Source organism: Histomonas meleagridis, assembly GCF_020186115.1.
Source record: "Histomonas meleagridis strain 2922-C6/04-10x chromosome Unknown contig_33, whole genome shotgun sequence".
In the NCBI taxonomy this organism is placed as follows: domain Eukaryota; phylum Parabasalia; order Tritrichomonadida; family Dientamoebidae; genus Histomonas; species Histomonas meleagridis.
In genome coordinates, this window is record NW_027150870.1 from 423,084 (window position 1) to 443,102 (window position 20,019).

Genomic DNA, 20,019 nt, shown 5'->3' on the forward strand with positions numbered 1-20,019 from the left:
TCATTGCGAATCAAACCTGATTCTGTTTGGAACAGAGAGTTTTTTCTGGCACTTTTTAAAGAAAGTATCCGGATCGACGTTCTCTTTTTAATATAAATATAGATATATATCCATGCGTTTTTTTTTTCAGTCATTCATGATAATTTATGATTAATTTTATATTGATTTGAAAATCTGAAACATACCTGAAAAAAAAAATTTATTCAAATTTTTAATTTTTTTGATCCCATTTTTCTAAAAAGTGATGTAAAAATTATGTTTGCATTTTGTAGCATCCATTGATTACTAAAACAAATATAAAATCACATAGAAAAATATTTCAAGTTTTTAAGATAAAATAAGATAATCAAAATAATTAATTTTTATTATATATCCGCATTATAACCAATTATCTTCATCTTCTTTAGCTATATCTGCAACTAAATAATTTACATTTTCACTTTGTTTTGTGCTTGATGTTGTTGAATCTTTGAAGTGTAATTTTGGAATAGTTTTATCTTTTTTATTGTTATATTTAACTAAAAATATAATAATTCCAATAATTATCAAAACAAATGCAATCGATCCACAAATTATTCCAATTAAAGATGGAGTTGTAATTATTTTCGATGATTCATTTATACTATAACTTATATATGTGTAATAATTTGAATAATAATTATAATACGTCGTGTAAATAACAATTGTGTAATCATAAAATATAAAATCTGTTTCAATATATGAAAATGTTGATTGATTTATAAACAACGAAAATGATTTCGTTTGTGTTTCATAAATCGTAAATGTATGCGTAAAAGATAATGAAATAGTTAGTATATAAGAAAAAGATAAAGTTAAATAACTTTGAAGTGAGTTTGTAAATATATTTGATCTTGTAAATATATTTGATTTAGTGAATGTACTTGATTGTGTGTATGTGTTTGATCTAGTGAATGCATTTGATGATGTATATGTAAATGTACTTGACTGTATATAAGTATTTGATTTAGTAAATGTATTTGATTTAGTTAATGTGTTCGAATTGGTGAATGTGTTTGAATTTGAAAATGAATAAGTAAATAATGGAATACATTCTCCTGTTTTATAATCATTGACTGTAAATATACCAAATTTTGTATCTTCATATGTTGGATATGTAAAAACTGTTGCATTAACTGAAGAAAAAGCACTTTCTCCAAACGATGGTGGTGAAGTACCATAATAATAAATACATTGAAGATTATAACACTGCGAAAATGCACCAGATGATATGGCTTCTAATCCTTTACCAAGTGTTAATATCTTTAACCCATAACAATTTGAAAATGCTGATGATCCAATGATTTCAACTGAATTTGGAATTGTAATATTTATTAGTGAATTACAATTCGAAAATGCCTTCTCTCCAAAACTTTTTAATCCTGTGCCAAATGTTAAAATTGTCAAATTATTACAATTTGAAAATGCTGAGCCTACAATGCTTGTTACTGTATTGCTAAAATTAACACAAACAACTAATGGCCATTCAATAAAAGCGCCCTGAATTATAGTAATGTTTTCACCAATAATAATATTTTCAGTTATATTTGCATAAGAATTTATATTTTTAAAATCATTATCATTTTCGATTAAAAGCGTTGAATTATCATAATTGAAAATTATTTGATAAGAATTCATGAAAAAAAGAACAAAAACAAAAAATTTTTTGGTTTTGTTTTCTTTTGTTTTCAATTCAACGTTGAATTTTTCTGAAGGAATTTGATATAAACCGCTAACAAGAACATTGAAATAATTGTATTAATGTGAAGTAAACAATTGAATGCAATTGGTTCAAAATTGTTTACGTTGTGCATCAAAAAATAAGGATGAAGTTCCCAATGTAATAAAGAGATATCATCATAGTGTTTATCCAAGGTTTGTAGAGGAAGGTTATTTTGATCGAATATAATGTTTTTTATGTGTTTTTTTTGAAAGTCTAAAAAATCTGATTCTAAATGTTTTCGCTCGGGGGCTAAAACATGGATCATTGAAACCGCATACATATTGTTAGAGATAAGTTTTACATCTAAATGGCATTTAGTGAACTCTGTGGGAAAATTACAAAAAATTAAAAAAAATATTGGCAATGATTTCGAAGATTGAAGCTTCCGTTTTGCGTGTACCACGAAGTTCTTCTTTGCTTCTGCTTTTTGGCATATGTAAAAATTTGAAGTGTTTGAAAAATTGATATTTAAACTTGGATTGACTTATAAATTGCTTTGGGAACTGTGAAATGAGCAGGAATTAAAGAATTTTCATGTTTCAAGATGAAATATATAGAAGCACTTTACTAAATACACATCGGCCAATACAAAAGTTAAAATTCACACGGTTAAAAGATAAAAAACTTATTGTTTTCTTGAAAAATTTTTCAATTTGACAATCCGATCTTTCACTCAATATTTAAAGTTAAAAATAAAACCATGGGGATAAAACAACTTTAAAGGCACTTTTAAATAATATAATGAATGCCTGCATGAAATCTGAATTTGGTTTTTTATAAATGAAGACTTTTTTGTTATAAAAATTTCTTTTTCATCAAAAATTCAATGGGTTTTGTCGGTGTGATTTTCACAAATGTTTTTATGTTCATATTTTGATATTTAAACATGATATAGAAGAAATACTTGAATAATTTTTATCACAACAATGTATTCTTTAAATATAATATATGTTTTTTTATAAATAATTAAATTATAGACCTGGAAAACAAATTTGTACATTAATTTCGAAAAATAACAAAATGAAAATAAAGATCATTGTTGTTCTTTACGATCACCATGAAATTCTTCATTTATTTCATGGATATTTAATGAAATATACAATATAGACAGAAGATATCACAATATCTTTTTTTTCGAGAAATGAGATTACACATAGAATATTTTAAATACATTTATTTCAATTGTTATCTGGTCGAATATTAAAGATGAGGATCACTGTTTAATTTTTCTCTTAATTTCACTCTTCCAAAGAATCGTTAATGTAATTCGTATTTGATATTTTAACGATTATTCATTTATAGGTTATTGTATTGGCTCTTTTGAATCGGAACCATCAAATCATATAAATGCATATTTTTAGAATACATATTTAACAGATAAATTCACGTCTGCAAACAGGTATTCCGATTTTATATTGAATAGATTCACAAGATAAAATTATTTAATCATATAAAAAAAGTGAAATTGCACTTTTTAAACTTTTTTGTGTGATCATCCCAAATTGAATGATTTATTTATCTTCATCCTTACAAAACTAAAATAAAAACAAAAATTTGGAAAATAAATTAAGTTTTGCAAACAATATGGTTTCTATCTGAATTTTTTCATATTATTTTTGTCCCCTGTATGGTTTTTATCAACAAGAAATCATACATCAAAAAATTTTGTGCTATTTTTAAACAAGTTTTATAAAATAATTTTATTAACAGGAATAATTTATAATAAAATTCAAGAAATCATGATAAAATTATAAATGTATGTAGTAATTTGTGATTTATTTGAAGAGATTTCTTGGAATCAAAAATTTAGCAGATCGTTATTTCTTCAAAATTCAGATAGGAATTGAGTAGTTTACATATTATACAAAGAAAATTGAGCTAAAACCGTTTTATCATCCTACCACATTGTTAGATGTCACGAACAATAATCAAAGTACCAATCGAATATCTCCCAATGAATTCGAAAAACATTCCATTATTTCTTCCACTTGCTTGCGATTTTCTGAAAGCTGGTGCAACAACTGTTGGAATATTCAGAGTACCTGGAAGCAAAGATCAAGTCTATCATATCAATGAAGCACTTGCTCAGCATGTACCGTATATTCCACAAAATGCAAGAATTGCAGATGTTGCATCTTTTATTAAATTTTGGTTACTTGGCCTTCCAAAGCCACTCATTGATCCAGAAATATACAATGAATACTTCACCTCGCAGACCAAGAATAGCATCGTTTCTTTGGTCGATCATATGCCTATACCAAATCGTCGTTCTTTGGCTCTTTTAATTTCATTGCTAAACGTTATAATTCGTCATTCTGAACAAAACAAGATGCCAATGAAAAACCTTGCAACTTGTTTTATTCCCGCTTTAACACAATCTTTCAAAGATTTGAAAAGATCATTTCCATTTGAATTCATTGTCACTACTTTAATATCAATGCTTGATGAAAGCGAAACAGATTTCATCACTTTCGAAGCTGTTGCACGTATTCCTACTGAGCCAAGATCAATGCCACCAACCCCAAGACAACGCGACAGTGTCCTCCTCTGCAGGAACATTAGGCATAGGAAGGCGCTGAGAGATAGCCGTGTGGCTGAATCTGTATGCCTATCTCAAGTCGTATTTTGAAGTAATTAATAAAAATATCCATGTGTGGCTAATCATTTCAGAGCTTTCAAGTTATACCTTTCAAGAGTAACTCTAAAGATGTATATGATTGAATTGAGAAATTTTGGACATTTGCCAATAAATTAAAAATTTTTCCACTTAAATTGGTTGTTTTTGTTAGTTAGAGATGATATTATATATTGACTATATTTATTTTGAAATAATTCTAATAATTATTAATTTAGAAGAAAATCGTATAAAATTTGATTTCAACATTTGCATTGAATAGAGTTATATTTCTATTAAATTAAATGAATAAAACATGTCAGACATTTTCATTATTATCTATCAAAACAGGACTCAAAAATAAATTTATTCAAAAAACAAAAAATTGGAAGTATGGGGGATTGAACCCCAGGCCTCCACTATGCTAAAGTGGCGCTCTCCCACTGAGCTATACTCCCTTTCAAATATTATTTTATTAATAGATAAATGATATTAAAAAAATTTCAAATGAGGATTATAATCTGGAATTAACTTAGTGCACAAGAGTGCAATTCATAATGACGATATTCGTATTACTATATACATTTGACAAAAATTAAAATTACACATTTAATATTTTTATCAAACAAATAATTTCAAATATTTTTTGCGCACTATGAAGCACTAATTGATAATTATTTTTGTTCCAATTTATATCCAAAATTATTTAATGTATGCCAGCCTTATCGAAATGAATTGTATTTTGAAGTATTGTTTTTGTTATTTCTTCAATTTGTGGGACAATTATCATTGGATCCAATTTTCTAACTCTCAGACAAAGTTTCAACGCTATTTGTAGCACACGGTGATAACAATGATATAAAAGGTCGCCATCCAATGCAAACTTTGCGTCCAATAATCTAAAAATTGCATATTGTATTTCATTAACGATTTCCGATGATTCATTTGATTTATTTTTTCTTAATTCATTTAACATTTTCTCCAAAAAAGGTTTAAACAAATTACATCGATTTAATACTTCAGCATAAACATTGGAATATTTCATAAATTCTTCGGAACCGAATTTATTTCCTTCGAAATTCTTCGGAATCACTTTTTCGCCAGATTTAAACATATCAATAAATTTATTTTGATCCAATTCGACACGAATTTTATTAGGCGTCATCAAACTTTTATATAATGAATAAATCAAATCATTATCGATATTTATAATCATTTCGAATACGAATTTAGAAAAGTTTTTAAATGTCATTTTAGGAATTGGTTTAAATAACGCTAACATTTTCCGTAGTCTTCGAACATTTTCTTCAAATTTGGTAACAACAGAAAGTTCAAGGATTCTTATCATATAAATATTTGCAGGATCTTTTTCCTTAACTCTTAACTCATCTTTACATTCACAACCACGAATTATTAAATCATTTAAAAGCTCAACTTCTAAATCATTAAAAGTCTTTAAAAAAAATTCTCTAACTAAATTATCAGTTAAATAATATTCGTTAAGATATAAATCATTAAATTCTTTATGCGTTATTGGAATAGTTACACATCTTTCCATAATCCACGCACGACAATTTAAGAAAAAAGTAAGTTGATCAATAGTTAAATCTTCGTCAAGGAATTTCACAAAAAAATCAATTTCTAAAAATCGTTTCATATGATAATGCGAAGTAATAAATAAATCCCAACAACCCTTTTGTATTAAATCAGGTCTTCCGAATTGTCGAAAAGCCCATTTTAATAAATACTCAGGAAATGGAATTATATCGAAGCCTTCACGTAAGTTAGATCGATCATCGATAGTTTTTTCGTCAAAAATAGAACGTATACTATGAATGATCCAACTTAATGATTGTGGTTCTCTATATGAGTAATCACTTGTTAAAAGTTTTGGGAAACGCGATTTTCTAATAAAATATTTAAGTGATTTTGGTATATTAGAAATCAAAACTTTTATTTCTTTGTTTTCTTCATTATTATTATCATTATTGTTACTATTTACTAACATATCAAATTCAGTTGTTTGTATTTCAACATTATTTTTGGTATGTGATTGAATGGAATTGTACATAATTCGATTCATAAGATACTTAGAAAAAAGACGACATTCATCTTCAGATGTATGTAATAAATCATATTCGCCATTATATGCATTAACAATCGAATCAATACTATAATCAAAGATAGAATTATTTTTAAGAATTGCACTTCGAGCTTTGCGTAAATCAGAAAGATTTGGTATTAATAATGTTTTACTATTTTCACAATTAAGCGCTTTTCGAACTGCTTCTAAATCTTTTTTGTTTTGTTCAAAACTTGTGAAATTTCGTAAATTTTCAGAATCTTTTAATGAGTCTTTAAGATTTCTTAAGTTTGGGACACGATTACATTGAATATTTGCAATCGATTGATTTATATTATTTCTTCGTTGTGGTAATTGTTTAAGTTTTCCGAGAAGATTCATTCGATCTTGTTCAATAGCTTTGTAATTATTAATAACATTTTCTGTTGATTGTTGCTTTATTTCTGTTTCAAGAAGTTTATTTGTTAGTTCTTCGATTTCTTTATTTTTTGCTTGAATGGATTCTTCATGCTTTTTTAGTTCAGAATTGACTTTAATGAGTTGTGCTTCATTTTCATTGATTTGTTGGATAATTTCACTAAGTTTGTTTCGGTTTGCTATGGATTTCTTTTCAAACGATTCTTTTTCGTTCTGTATTTCACGTAACTGTTCTTCATGACTAAGACATTCTGTTTGATATTGTAAGGCTTGCTGACGAAGCTTTTCAAGTGTTTTACTCTGGCGATCAATATCATATTTCAGTGAATTTTGTTCATCATCAAGTTTTTTGTGAAGTTCTTCTACTTTTTTAAGTTCAGCAGATTTGATACTATGTTTAGATTCAAAATCTGTTTGGATAGATGTGATTTCATTTCCAACAGTAAAATAAAATTCTGCAATCTTTTCGAGTAATTCGGAACGCTCTGGAAATTCGTCTTTAGATTTTTGTGTAAATTCTGTTAGTGCTTGTTGATATGTTTTAAGGTTTTCCTTAAGAGAATGAATTTTTTCTTCATAATTAGAAGGTGAAATACTTTGAAGATCATTAAGTTTTTGTTTAAAAATTTGTCCATCTTTGCGTTTTGATGAAGTCCAAAATTTTCTTTCTTTGGGAGGATTAACAAGCACAAATGTTGGATCTAAATTTTGATCATTATTAATGATTTCTTTTTTCTTCTTTTTTTTCTTTTTATGATTTAATATGTGATTATGTGAAATATCATATGGGACACTTAGTTTTGAATATATATTACTTGTTGATCTTGAACATTGGGATTTCGGGCGAATTGGATTTACAGGTGCAAATTCAGGTGGCACATCAACCTTTTGTTTTTTATTCACAATTGTTGATTCTATGGTTGTGTAGTCCGTAACTTCTGGAAACATAGGAACATTATCATAGAGATGTCGATTCCCATGTTTTTCTCCCATATAAGAATTTTTGAATGCTTATTCGGCCAAATGTTTTTAACGTATTTTTAAAATGGAAAAAGTAGGATGCAATCATTTAGTTATTGCTGGTCTTTTTGAATCTGATGACTACCCAAAAGCTGAATTTCTTTCAATGCATTTAGAGCAACATCTTAATTATACTATTGAGCGTCAAGGAAAATTAAAATCACAATGGAAAGATTATTATCAAAATACACTTGTTCCATTGGAAATAACATCACCAGAAATTGAATCAGGAAAAACCATTGTATTTACACGTGAAGGAAGAATTATTGGTGGTTTTGAAGAATATCGAAAATATGCTCTCTTAAAATACGGTATTGACATCGAATATGATGATAAAAGAATGAAGGCCATTCAAAAAGAACTTATAAGCAAAGCTCAAACTAAAGTTGATGATCAAGCTCAAGAAGTTTTTGATGAGAAAGTTGATAAATTCTTAAAAGAAAGGGAAGAAAAGATATCAGAAATGCAAAAATCATACGCCGAACTTGAGTCCACATGCAAAGAAAATAAAAAAGGAATCATTGAAATTGATGAATTTATCAACACAATCCAACCATATATCAACAAATTACAAGCATTGCATAAGCAAAGCGACAAAGAAAATGAGCCTAGTGAGGACAAAACAAATCAAAATAACGAATCTGATAATCATTTTCAAAATACAGAAACTGAAAATTTATCACCAACAGAAGAAGAACCACAAAACCCCGATGAAGAAAATGTATCACATACAGAAGAAACACCACAAAACGTTGTTGAAGAAAATTTGCCAAATGAGCCGATACAAAATGTTGATGAAGAAGTCAAAAAAGAAGAAAATGAGCAAATACCAACTGAAGAAGAAGACGAAGAGGAAGCAATTGAACTCCAAATTCAGATGCAAGAAAGCCTTAAGTTTCCACCACTTACTGTTTGCAAGGAAATGCTTAAAACCATCGAAAATAGTGAACAATATGAAATCTTTGAAAAACTTATAAATGAATGTGATGAACAAATCAAAGAAGAAAAATTCAAGTGGAAAATGTTCGAAAAGAAATTACTTTCAATGAAGGACAAAATAATTGAAATCAAAGAAATGATAAAAAGTGAAATATGTGAAAAATATGAAAATAAACTTAAAGAGTTGGAAAAAGAAATTAATAATTATGACGAGTTTATAATCCCTAATGTTGATGAAGATGTATTAAATGCAGCAGCATTGAAATATGCAGCAACATATCAATTTGCTTAAATGTATTTACATAAATAAAAGATAAATTTGCAACTTTACATGTAAAATGTGATCAAAAGTCAATTGGAAGTTTATCAAATTAATTTTTTTTTGTTTCACTCATTTTAATTTGTTTATAAAATAAAATTATTTCTAATTAATAATCAAAATGTTCTTTATTATTTGCATCAATTCCTTCTTATGTAAGATGTATTTTAACTATATCTATATAACCATGTTTTATGGCTTCATTTAATAGTGTACAAAAATTTTGAATAATCACTAAATATTCATTAAAATATTAAATTATTAATTTAAATTGTATATAAAATAAACAAATATTTCTAATATTGACATCAGTATATTTATTTTTAAGAAGCTATTTTACAATTTTAAAGGTGTTGATGATTTATGAATATGTTAATTTACTATATATTGTACTAAACAAGAAATGAGAATGTGTATATGATGTTAAATTAGTATATGTTTTCATTAGTGTTGGTAAATATATATATGTTAATGAGTGAGTATATGAATTTGTTATTGATATATCAATGTATTTGTATCTGGTAATGTTTCGCTTTGTTAAGAAAGTGTGTAATTTGATGTTTGTGGCGAATATGAATATGTATTTGTTAAAATTGGTGAATATCCTGATGGTAGGCATTCATTGCCTGTAAGTGTAGTTTGTTGCACAGTTAATGGACCGAATTTTGTATCTTCATATGTATTTGATACATAGACTTTTGCATTAATATGATTGAAACAATTTGAACTACAATTTCAAGGTTTATTTTCGTTTTGCAATGATTTAACCACTGTATCCATTGGGAAAGACGCATATGTTATTGAAACTTATAAATTTAATGATTGTAACACATTTAAATGTGTGTACTTTTATAGTGAAAAAAATTAATTATAATTATGACTAATTGTTATTTTAATTATTCATCAACGAAACAAAAACAAAAATAAAGAAAAAGCTTTAAGTATTGGAACGAAAGACATTCAACAAAAGAATTTTCTGTTATTAGTCAAATGGCAAAAATGGAAGATGATCCATTTGTTGAAGATCGTTTTGTTCATATGTAAATATATATTTTATTGATTATACATCCACAACAATTTGAAATGCGATTTTTTTTAATAAATCAATATTTTTGTTCAGTTTAAATTGCTTTAATTTTTATTAATTTTTTCATTTTATGTGGTGAGATGCAAACAAATTTAATTTTAAACTTTGATTATTATAATTTACAGTGGTTTCTTATTTTTAATTAGATCTAATTTAAAACTATATATAACATTAAAATTTTAAATTACATTGCATAAAATATGCGGAAAAAAATCAAAGATTTTGTTCTGAAGTTTTGATATTTATATCTACCAGATTCATAAAAATCATCAAAGAAAAGATACCCTCAAATTCACGACCATTCGAAATTGAATTATTTATTTGCTATCGTCGTGATATGACCAAAACCAAATCATGAAATGCTGGAATCATCCAATAAAAGCTGTTGTTTTCGATAGCGATGGTACCCTAATGGATACAATACCAATGTATGCTGAAGCAAATTCTGAAATTATTGGATTTCCTTATCCAGACTCTTTCCAGATTATGGTCAATGGTTTATCAGAAAAAGATTTTGCACAAAAATTAGTTGAAGAATTCAAGCTAAATATGACAGCAGATGAATTTGTTCACAGAAGAGCAGAAATACTCCAAAAAAAGTTTTTAAATACAAAATTAGTTCCATATGTTGACAACGTAGTTTTAAAATTAAAAGAGATGGGATTGCCATTGGCTGTTGCCACAGGTTCTCATAGAGATTCACATGAACTGAAGAAAACAAATCTCCAAGAATTTTTCAAGAACTTCTCTCAAGAAATTTGTGGTGATGAAGTTGCTCACGCAAAACCATCTCCAGAGATATTTTTGAAAGCAGCCGCTAAGTTAGGTGACTTCAAACCAGAAAATATATTGATTTTTGAAGATTCATACAATGGAATTGTTGCTGCAAATACTGCTGGAATGGCATCTGTTTTCCTCGCAAGTGGCACAGAACCGTATGAAGAATACATGAAGAAATTCAATGCAACACCATCCTACGTCGTTCGGTCTTTCAAAGATTTTGATTTTAATGTATTTGATTGGGAACCTTAATAAACAATAAAATTTGTTAATATGTTGTTCTGTTCTCGATCATGATTTCTTTCATATGAAAACGATTATGTTTCATTCAAATAATTACATAAAAAATAAACGTACTTTTCAATTTTTATCTGGCTATATCCAAGATACCTTATAAAGTCTAATTAGTTTTATCATTTTACTTTGTTAAAACAAAACTAGCACCTGCTTGGTGGTGAACTTAAAACATATAATTTTCTTTTGAATTAAGTTGTGACTTAATCACACTGATGATCACAATTTTTCTCAATCATAGTTACAAGTTAGGCATACATGCGGATTTGGTTAACGCCAAATGAATCGACAAAATAAATGTTAAATACAGTAGAATTACTACGTAAAACTCATGCATATTTGAAAAGTGCTTTCGATCAAAATGACATTAAATGTTTTACATGATCGGTGCGCTTTTTTTGTATTCAAATGGATTTTAAGCCCGAGCTTGCCGGATGGTTACGCCGTAAAAACATCATTGGCGTGTTCACCAAACGTTACGCAGTGCTTAATTCCACTGTTCTTACATTATACAAAGATGAAAGCTGCGAAAAGCTAGATATTCAAATCCAAATTAAAGAAAACACAAAGATACAAATTCACGACAAAAGCAACTTAAACCGATTTACAATTACAGGAGATTCTTCACATACATTTGATTTTGAAGATGAAGATAAAATGCTTCGATGGGTTATGGCAATTGGAAGTTGTAACGTTCCTAGAAGCACACTTTCCATGGAGCAATTCCAGGTTATATCTGTCATAGGCCGAGGATATTGTGGTAAAGTGATGCTTGTACAAAAAACTGATACTAAAGAACGACTTGTTATAAAAAGCATTCGTAAGTCTCAACTAATTCAGTCTCGCAAAATCCACACAGTACTTACTGAGCGTAATATTCTTGCCAAGATTGATTTTCCGTTTATTGTTCAACTTAAATTTGCTTTTCAATCCGATTCCAAATTTTATATAGTTGAAGAGTTTGTTCCTGGTGGAGAACTTTTTTTTTATCTTCAACGACAAACATTTCAAATTGAAGACATCAAATTATACATTGCTGAGATAGCACTTTGTCTTCAATATCTTCATTCTAATGGAATTGTTTATCGTGACCTAAAACCAGAGAACATATTAATTGATACTGAAGGCCACATCAAATTAACCGATTTTGGCCTATCCAAAATTTTGTATGAGTCCACAGAAATGAACACTTTTTGTGGTACCTCAGAATATATGTCACCAGAAGTAATGCGACATGAAAATTATGATAATCGTGTTGATTGGTGGTCATTAGGAATATTATCATATGAACTTGTATTTCATAGAACACCTTTTTCTAATCAAAACAGAGCAAAACTCTATAAAAACATTATGGAATGTAAACCACAATTTCCACTTTCCACTCCACAAGAGTTCCAAGACTTTGTATTAATGCTATTAGAAAAGAATCCTAAGAAACGAGCAGGATTTAACGAAGTTAAAAATTCGGAATTTATGTCATCTGTTAACTTTGATGACGTATTACAAAAAAGAGTACAACCAATGTTTGTGCCCATAACTGAAAGCCAAGAAGTTATAAATAACTTCGAAAAGGAATTTACTGATGAACCACCAGTCGATTCATATGTGAATCCCGTTCATGGATCAGGTAAATATTTCCAAGGGTTCTCATTTAGTAATGGAAACACATTTGTGAACTTGGTTGATGAACCAAGTGAAGCTTCTTTCCATTCAGAAGGTCCTTTTCAGGATCTTAGTGAATAATAATAATAAAGTAAAATAAAGTATACAAAATTATTTTGAATTGATTTTGATCGTTGTTTGATTGATGTTAAATTTGATGTTGTAATGAAAAATGTTAAATTTGTTGCTAAGCAAATTAACTAAAAATGGTCAATCTTCAATTGTTGTTGTTAGTATGTTAAAGTCTTTCATTGATTTTTTAAATGATAAAAATCCTGGTTTTGAAGATGTTAAATTTTTTTTAGTTTCGATAATTAATCAAACTAATTACCTTACACATCCTTCAAATATTATTCGGATCTATCTTTCACAATGTTTTGCAGAAAGTTTTTATAAATTTGCACCAATAATTCCTTTGAACACAATTGGAGAACTTAATGAAACATTTTTTTTATTTAGTTCAATATTTCCATGTTATAGCAGCAATGACTTACAAGAGAATTACATCATAGAAAAGACATTAGAAATTCTCTTAAAAACAGATTCATTTTTATTAGTGAATGGATTAGCATGTGAAAATGAATTATTTGCAAATTTATTAAATATGAATTTACATATTTCAACTGATTTTATTATTGGAATGTTAAATTCATCAGACAAAATCACGCAAGAACAAATCAAAATATTATCACAAAGTTTAACAACAAATGAAAAAGCAGAAACAATTATAATGAACATTAGTTTCCAAAATCAAGTTGAGTTCTTTCAAACATATCATTTATATTTATCACAAACGGAATCATTAGAAGTCTTTATGAAACTTATTAAAATGTTAAAACTTTCAATTGGATTTGTAATTAATACAATGCAAAACGGTATAATTAATGAAAATGATTCAACGCGATATAAATCGTTAAAAATAATTCATGAAGTTATTCAACAAAATGAAATTATTGATGATGATATTGAATCATTAAAATTTGTTTTAAGTCGACAAAATGATAAATATTATAAAGTTAGAATTATCATAATAAAAATATCGAAACTTTTAATAAGTATTAATGAATTCGATGAATTAATTACTCGAATATGTAAAGAAAGAATTTATGATCCAAATGAAAACGTACGAATTTGTTGTTTGACTAATTTTATTACTATTAAAAATAACTTATTTAATATTACAGCGTTAATTAATGACAAATCATTAAATATTCGGAAAATAGCAATTTCATTATTATGTGATCAAATAACAAAAGGATATTCAAATTATTTTACTGATATATTAAATATATTTCATGAAAACAAATTCGTTGTATTTTATGCGTTTTCGTTATTATTATCAAATTTAAATTTCATCGATTTATATCAAATTGCTGAACCAAAAAATGAATTTTTCGATGTGATAAAAGAATTAAAATCAAATTATTATATAATTAAAGAATGGACTTTAAATGGAATTAATAATGAACAAATAGAAAAACATATTAATGTTTCATTATGGAACAAATTTCTTCCTTCAGTTAAAATATGGAACTCGAAACATAACAAAGAAATATTAAAAAATATAACAAACGAAGAATTTGCTAATGAATATATTATAATGTGTCAAAAAATCAAAATTCCAATTAATGATATTATTGAAACACGAAATAAACAATTAATGAAATATACATCAAAATATTTTCCAGAATTATTTGAACCTTATATTGATTATTTGATTACTAACATTGATGAAACAATTCTTTCGATTATACCAAATTTATCTGATGTTATTATTAATAAAGAGAAAATTCTTTCGGAATTAACGAAAATTAATAGTAATAAGTCAATTATATCAATTGCGAAGTTAATAAAACAATGGAAAAATGAAATAATTACTTCGAAATCAAATCAATTTATAGTAATTCGTACAATGATTGAAAGTTATTATATTGATATTACTTCAATTTATTATATAACGCAAATCAAATTTTATTATTATTTAGAAAATCCAAAATTAATTACAAAAGAAATATTTAAATTGGATAATAATTTACCTAAAAAAATTATAAAAATTTTATTATTAATGTCAAAAAGTTTAGATCAAACTGAAGTCGAAAAAGTACATTTTTATTATTATAAAAATTATCCATTGGAAACATTACAATCGATGTTACAATATCTATGTATAAATCCAACAAAAATTAATTTAACAAATTTTAAATTCCTTTCGCAAATTATGAAAAATTCAAATATTATTATTCGGAAAAAAGCAGTTACAATACTAAACAATTCTTTAAAAAACCCAAAACTTCACATCTGCTTCTTGTCATTTCTAATAATACTTTCAACAGATATAAATTCTTCTGTTAAAGATTTGGCTATAACTTCATTAAATCAACAGATTCATTTAAGAAAAACATTTTTGAAGTCAAAAACAATAATTAATGGATTATTTCCTGAAGCGTCAATTCCATTTGTAATATATTTAACTATTAACGACAATTATAACATTGATAAAATAATTGAAGTCATTGAACCACTTTTAAATCAAAAAAGTTTAATGATATGTAAAGAATATCAAAAACATATTAAACCAAACGATGAATTATATCAACTTACAACAAAAATTATAAATTTACATAAAACAAAACATAAAAATCATCAAATATCAAATTATTTCTTTATGTTTCCTATCGAAAAATAAGTTCAGTAACTTCATCAATTTCTGAACTTGTTTAATATTATATATATTTTTGGATTTCTTGAAAATATACTTATAGATGTTGGAAATTTATTATTTTTTGGTAATATGAATGAATTGGTGATTCATACATTGGTTCATTTAATATGTCGCAATTTATTTCACGTTTAATTACGAATTCGAATAATTGATTGAAGTTATTAATATAATTTCTTTTGTTGTACAATGAAACTGTTTGTAATTCCTTATCATATAAACGATGAATTGGGAAATTAATATAATTCAAGTAATGACTTAATAAATTTGAAACGACTTCATATGGATAATTAAATATTATCGATGCAGTAATTTCAAGATAAATTATTTTGTCACAATAATCATCGAAATCATTCAACAAAAATATTATTAATTCATTGATATTTAATGTATTATTACTTTGAAGTATATAACTTATAACATCTGAAGAAGAAATTCGAATTTCAATTTCTTTATTTTTATCATTAACAAAACTTAAAAAGATAACAAAAATTTGTTCGAGAATTGGAAAATGTATTTGTATTACTGGAATTATACTTAGAAATATATTTGAAATTTGTTCAATTGGTAAATTTTCGAAATTATTTATAAAACAATTACAAAATACATTAAAACATTCAAACGATTTATGTACAATACAAATCAAAAACTCTATAATTGTATCACATATTTCATAAGGGAAATTATCATTAATTAAATTCGGAATTAAATCAACAAAAATTATATAATTATCGAAACATAAATTTGTATTTAAAACATAAGTTAATGCATCTAAATCATAATGAAGAGAATATATTTGATAATTATTTTGTAATGATGAAACAATTGAATTCATTAAAACTTCGAATATTTCGACAGAAAAAATATTATTTTTAATGATATAATTTAAAATTATTGAAAATTCATCAGTTATACATAAATTACAATTAAATTTAATTAATTCGAAATTATTAATAACAAAATTTTTATGTAATAATTTCCTAATAATTCTTAATGCATTTGTATATATTAAATGTATTTCCGTATTTATATAATTTAATGTATATATAAATAACGAATTATAATCCGTAAATGAATTTAACTTCAAAAGATTTGGAAGTAAATATAAAAAAGTCGATGTCTCGAATACATTTAAATTCTTTTTCATTACGAAATTACAATAACCAACTAAAGAATCATTTGGAGGAAATACGGACAATAAATATAAAGAAGATTCGATTGGATTTTCTATCAGAAACAAATTATCAAAATTCGGAATTTGTTTATACAGAGAATTAATCCAATGAATTATTATGTTTCGTGGATTATTTCGATTTAATTCTTTTTTATTGTTATACGCAAAGTCATAGAAAATATACGGATTTACAGAGAAGTCATTGATATCTGTCGGAGATAATATCGATGAATGAATTAATATTTGGATGAAATCATTTGGAAATGAAGAAATTGTTGAATTAGTTGATAAAAACATAAGTAATGAACATATGAAATTACGTTCTTCAATATAATTAGTACAAAGTATTCGTAATATATTATAACAATTACAAATAATTTGTTCTTTAAAATGATATAACTCAAAATCAGAAAAAATGTTTATCATTTGATGCAAACATTTCCTTTGTGTTTCATCAGTAATATTTAACATTTCCATTAAATTCATTAAATTCTGTATTAACATTTGCGAATTAAAGTTTGTAAAAATGTTTTTGATTACACTTAAAACATATTTCAAATATATCGAATAATTGTTCAAATACAACGAAATGCAAATCCAATATTTCTCAATAATTTCCGGCGAAAGAAAATTATTTCCTAAAAGTAAATGAAGTTTCGACATTAGTTTTAAACATCGAAACAATGGTTCACTTGGAGAAATATGGATTTGATTTATCACAAAAACAAAAAATGGATCAAATGAATACCTATGAAGAAATACCACTGCAATTCGTTTGTATGTTGCACAGATTTCTTTGTGACAAATATGTTGTCGAATTAATATTTCATGAAAAATCGGAAATATGAAATTTGCGAATTCGTTGGGAAAATATTCGCGTTTGCTTATGTAAATTCGAATGCATCCGATTATCAGAAACGAAATTTGGAAATTCGAATAATTATTTTTCAATATATTCAAAAACGTTAGAATTGAATTGTCGTCATTTGTCATCACGTTAATTGCATTATTTAATTCATTAACATCGATTCTTTTATTTAGAAAATCATTTAATAACTGAATGACTTCTTCCAAAATATTTTATCGTTCTGAGTAAACCATACAATATAATGACTATTTTTGACCGTTAAAAAAAACGCTTTTTATGAATGAAGCGTCTGTTTTCTATCTTCATTTCGATGCAACGAATGGGCCACAAATTGTGGAATCAGTCGGCGGTATTACGTTGAGCGAAAGCCAAATCGCGTCTTTGAAAAGTTGTTCGTTTCCGGATACTGTTGTACAAGTTCCGTCGAAATCACTTCTTTATGTATTTAATATCGACGAATTTTTTTGTTATTGTATATTTACTTCGAAAGTAGATGAATCTGAGCCAAGAGGTCATCGTCAAGTATCTTTTGTTATTGTCACAAAATATCCTTATATATATCTTTTTTCGAGAATATTACATTCAACATTATCACCAGTGGATATGTTACCTTCAGATATTTTTTTATTAATAAGTGATTTTGTGGATAAATCTATTTCATTGTTCCCAACTATTAAAGGCCAAATTCAAGAAATTCCAACGTTGGATGGTAGCCTCCCTGTAAGCCTCCCTTCTAATCATAATCAACTTTTCGATATGATCGCTGGAATTGGTTGGAGTCCACAATGTAAAATTTATTATATGAATTCACATTTTTTTGGTATTGATCTCTTTAGCAGTTTTTCCGTTTCTTATCTCATTGATAATAATCGTACAGGAGATATTCTTAAATTATGGGAAGCTGCTATTCTTAATAAATCGATTCTAGTTTATGGATCTACACCGACTGCTGCATGCTCTGCTGTTTTGGGCATTGCATCTCTTGTATATCCTTATTCAACACCTCAAAACATATTTCCATTCATAACCGCCACCGATCACCGATACATGAAGACCGTTAACCATCCACTTCATGGACAAATTATTGGAGTTTCTAATCCTCTTTCATTTCAAAATGAGAATGATTATGATTTAATGTTTTCTGTTGGTTTTGATCAAGGCAAGAATGGACTTAATACTCCTAAATCAAATTGGGTTGCACTTTCACATACAAAAAATATTTGTAGTTCAACAATTCGACATCTTTTATATTCATATACAATGGAAATAATTAATGCTATTAGTGCTTGTATAAATGAAGTTAAACAAAAGAATCCTTATGCAGCATTTGCAGGTATTGTTAGTACTGATTCATTAGTAAAACATTTACAATCAAAGAAAATAGAAACAAGTGAAAGTTTACATTCTTTTGCTTCGAAATTAATAAAATCGAATATATTTACATCAGTGAAATGTAAAGTTTGCTCATTCGAGATTCTTCTTGATGAGTTATTACATTTTTCAATCGATGTAATTTGCCATGGAATGAGTGAACATAATTTAATAAAAATTTATAGTTTAGTAAAAGCAGTTCGACAGAAATGTGAAGGACATGTCGAACTTGAAAAGGTAATCGATGCAGATTTAACCACAATTATGTTATATCTTTCTCCTGAACTAGTTCTTCCTTCATAATAATTATTATTTGTATATCAAAATAAATGTTTCCATGAATAAAAAATATTAAAAAAGATAGTTTTGACTTTTATTGATTATTATTATTAGGTGTACTAAACCAAGGAGGTGGTAGTGCTTCAGTAGATGGAGAATTTGGTGAAATTCCAATGTTTGTGTTGATATTATTATAACAACATGTCTCCATTCGATAGATTTCTTGCACTACTTTTTGGTAACAAGATCTATTTGTTTCAATTTTCATCATTAAACAATCAAGCAACCTTGCTTCTTCAAATTGTTCAAGAGTTCTTAGATATAAATTGTAAACATCTATTGGAATTTGATGATGTCTTTGAAATTGTTCCCCATTAATTGTTAATGAAATATTGACTTTGAATAAATGTGATTCATTTGTAATGTCATAAAAAGAAAAAGATAAATAAAATAGAAGAATCTCACCATTGTATATTAAAAAAGATGACCTTTCATTTTGTGGAACAATTGAACCAATTAAATCATCTTTTGAAACACTTACAACTAATGGTTGCTTGAATCGATCATAATGGATGTAAATCTTGATAATTTCAGACATTTCCTTGGTTTTAGTGGAATATTGTTGCTCGAGTTGGAAAAAATAATTATAAAA

The 20,019-nt window shown here is 26.6% G+C and overlaps 4 protein-coding genes across 4 annotated transcripts; all 4 read left to right on the forward strand.

Moving 5' to 3' along the window:
- Positions 1-3,653: 3,653 nt before the first annotated feature.
- GO595_005345 (RhoGAP domain containing protein) lies at positions 3,654-4,370 on the forward strand (the record flags this gene model as incomplete). Its single annotated transcript, XM_067918578.1, has 1 exon — positions 3,654-4,370. The coding sequence occupies one exon, from the start codon at positions 3,654-3,656 to the stop codon at positions 4,368-4,370; it is 717 nt and encodes a 238-aa protein (XP_067774558.1).
- A 3,530-nt stretch (positions 4,371-7,900) lies between these two features.
- GO595_005346 (uncharacterized protein) lies at positions 7,901-9,106 on the forward strand (the record flags this gene model as incomplete). The annotated part of the gene is made up of 1 exon (XM_067918579.1): positions 7,901-9,106. The coding sequence occupies one exon, from the start codon at positions 7,901-7,903 to the stop codon at positions 9,104-9,106; it is 1,206 nt and encodes a 401-aa protein (XP_067774559.1).
- A 1,525-nt stretch (positions 9,107-10,631) lies between these two features.
- GO595_005347 (haloacid dehalogenase-like hydrolase family protein) lies at positions 10,632-11,252 on the forward strand (the record flags this gene model as incomplete). Its single annotated transcript, XM_067918580.1, has 1 exon — positions 10,632-11,252. The coding sequence occupies one exon, from the start codon at positions 10,632-10,634 to the stop codon at positions 11,250-11,252; it is 621 nt and encodes a 206-aa protein (XP_067774560.1).
- A 450-nt stretch (positions 11,253-11,702) lies between these two features.
- On the forward strand, positions 11,703-13,037 carry GO595_005348 (AGC family protein kinase; the record flags this gene model as incomplete). Its single annotated transcript, XM_067918581.1, has 1 exon — positions 11,703-13,037. One exon carries the CDS (start codon positions 11,703-11,705, stop codon positions 13,035-13,037), a length of 1,335 nt encoding a protein of 444 aa, XP_067774561.1.
- Positions 13,038-20,019: the final 6,982 nt, after the last annotated feature.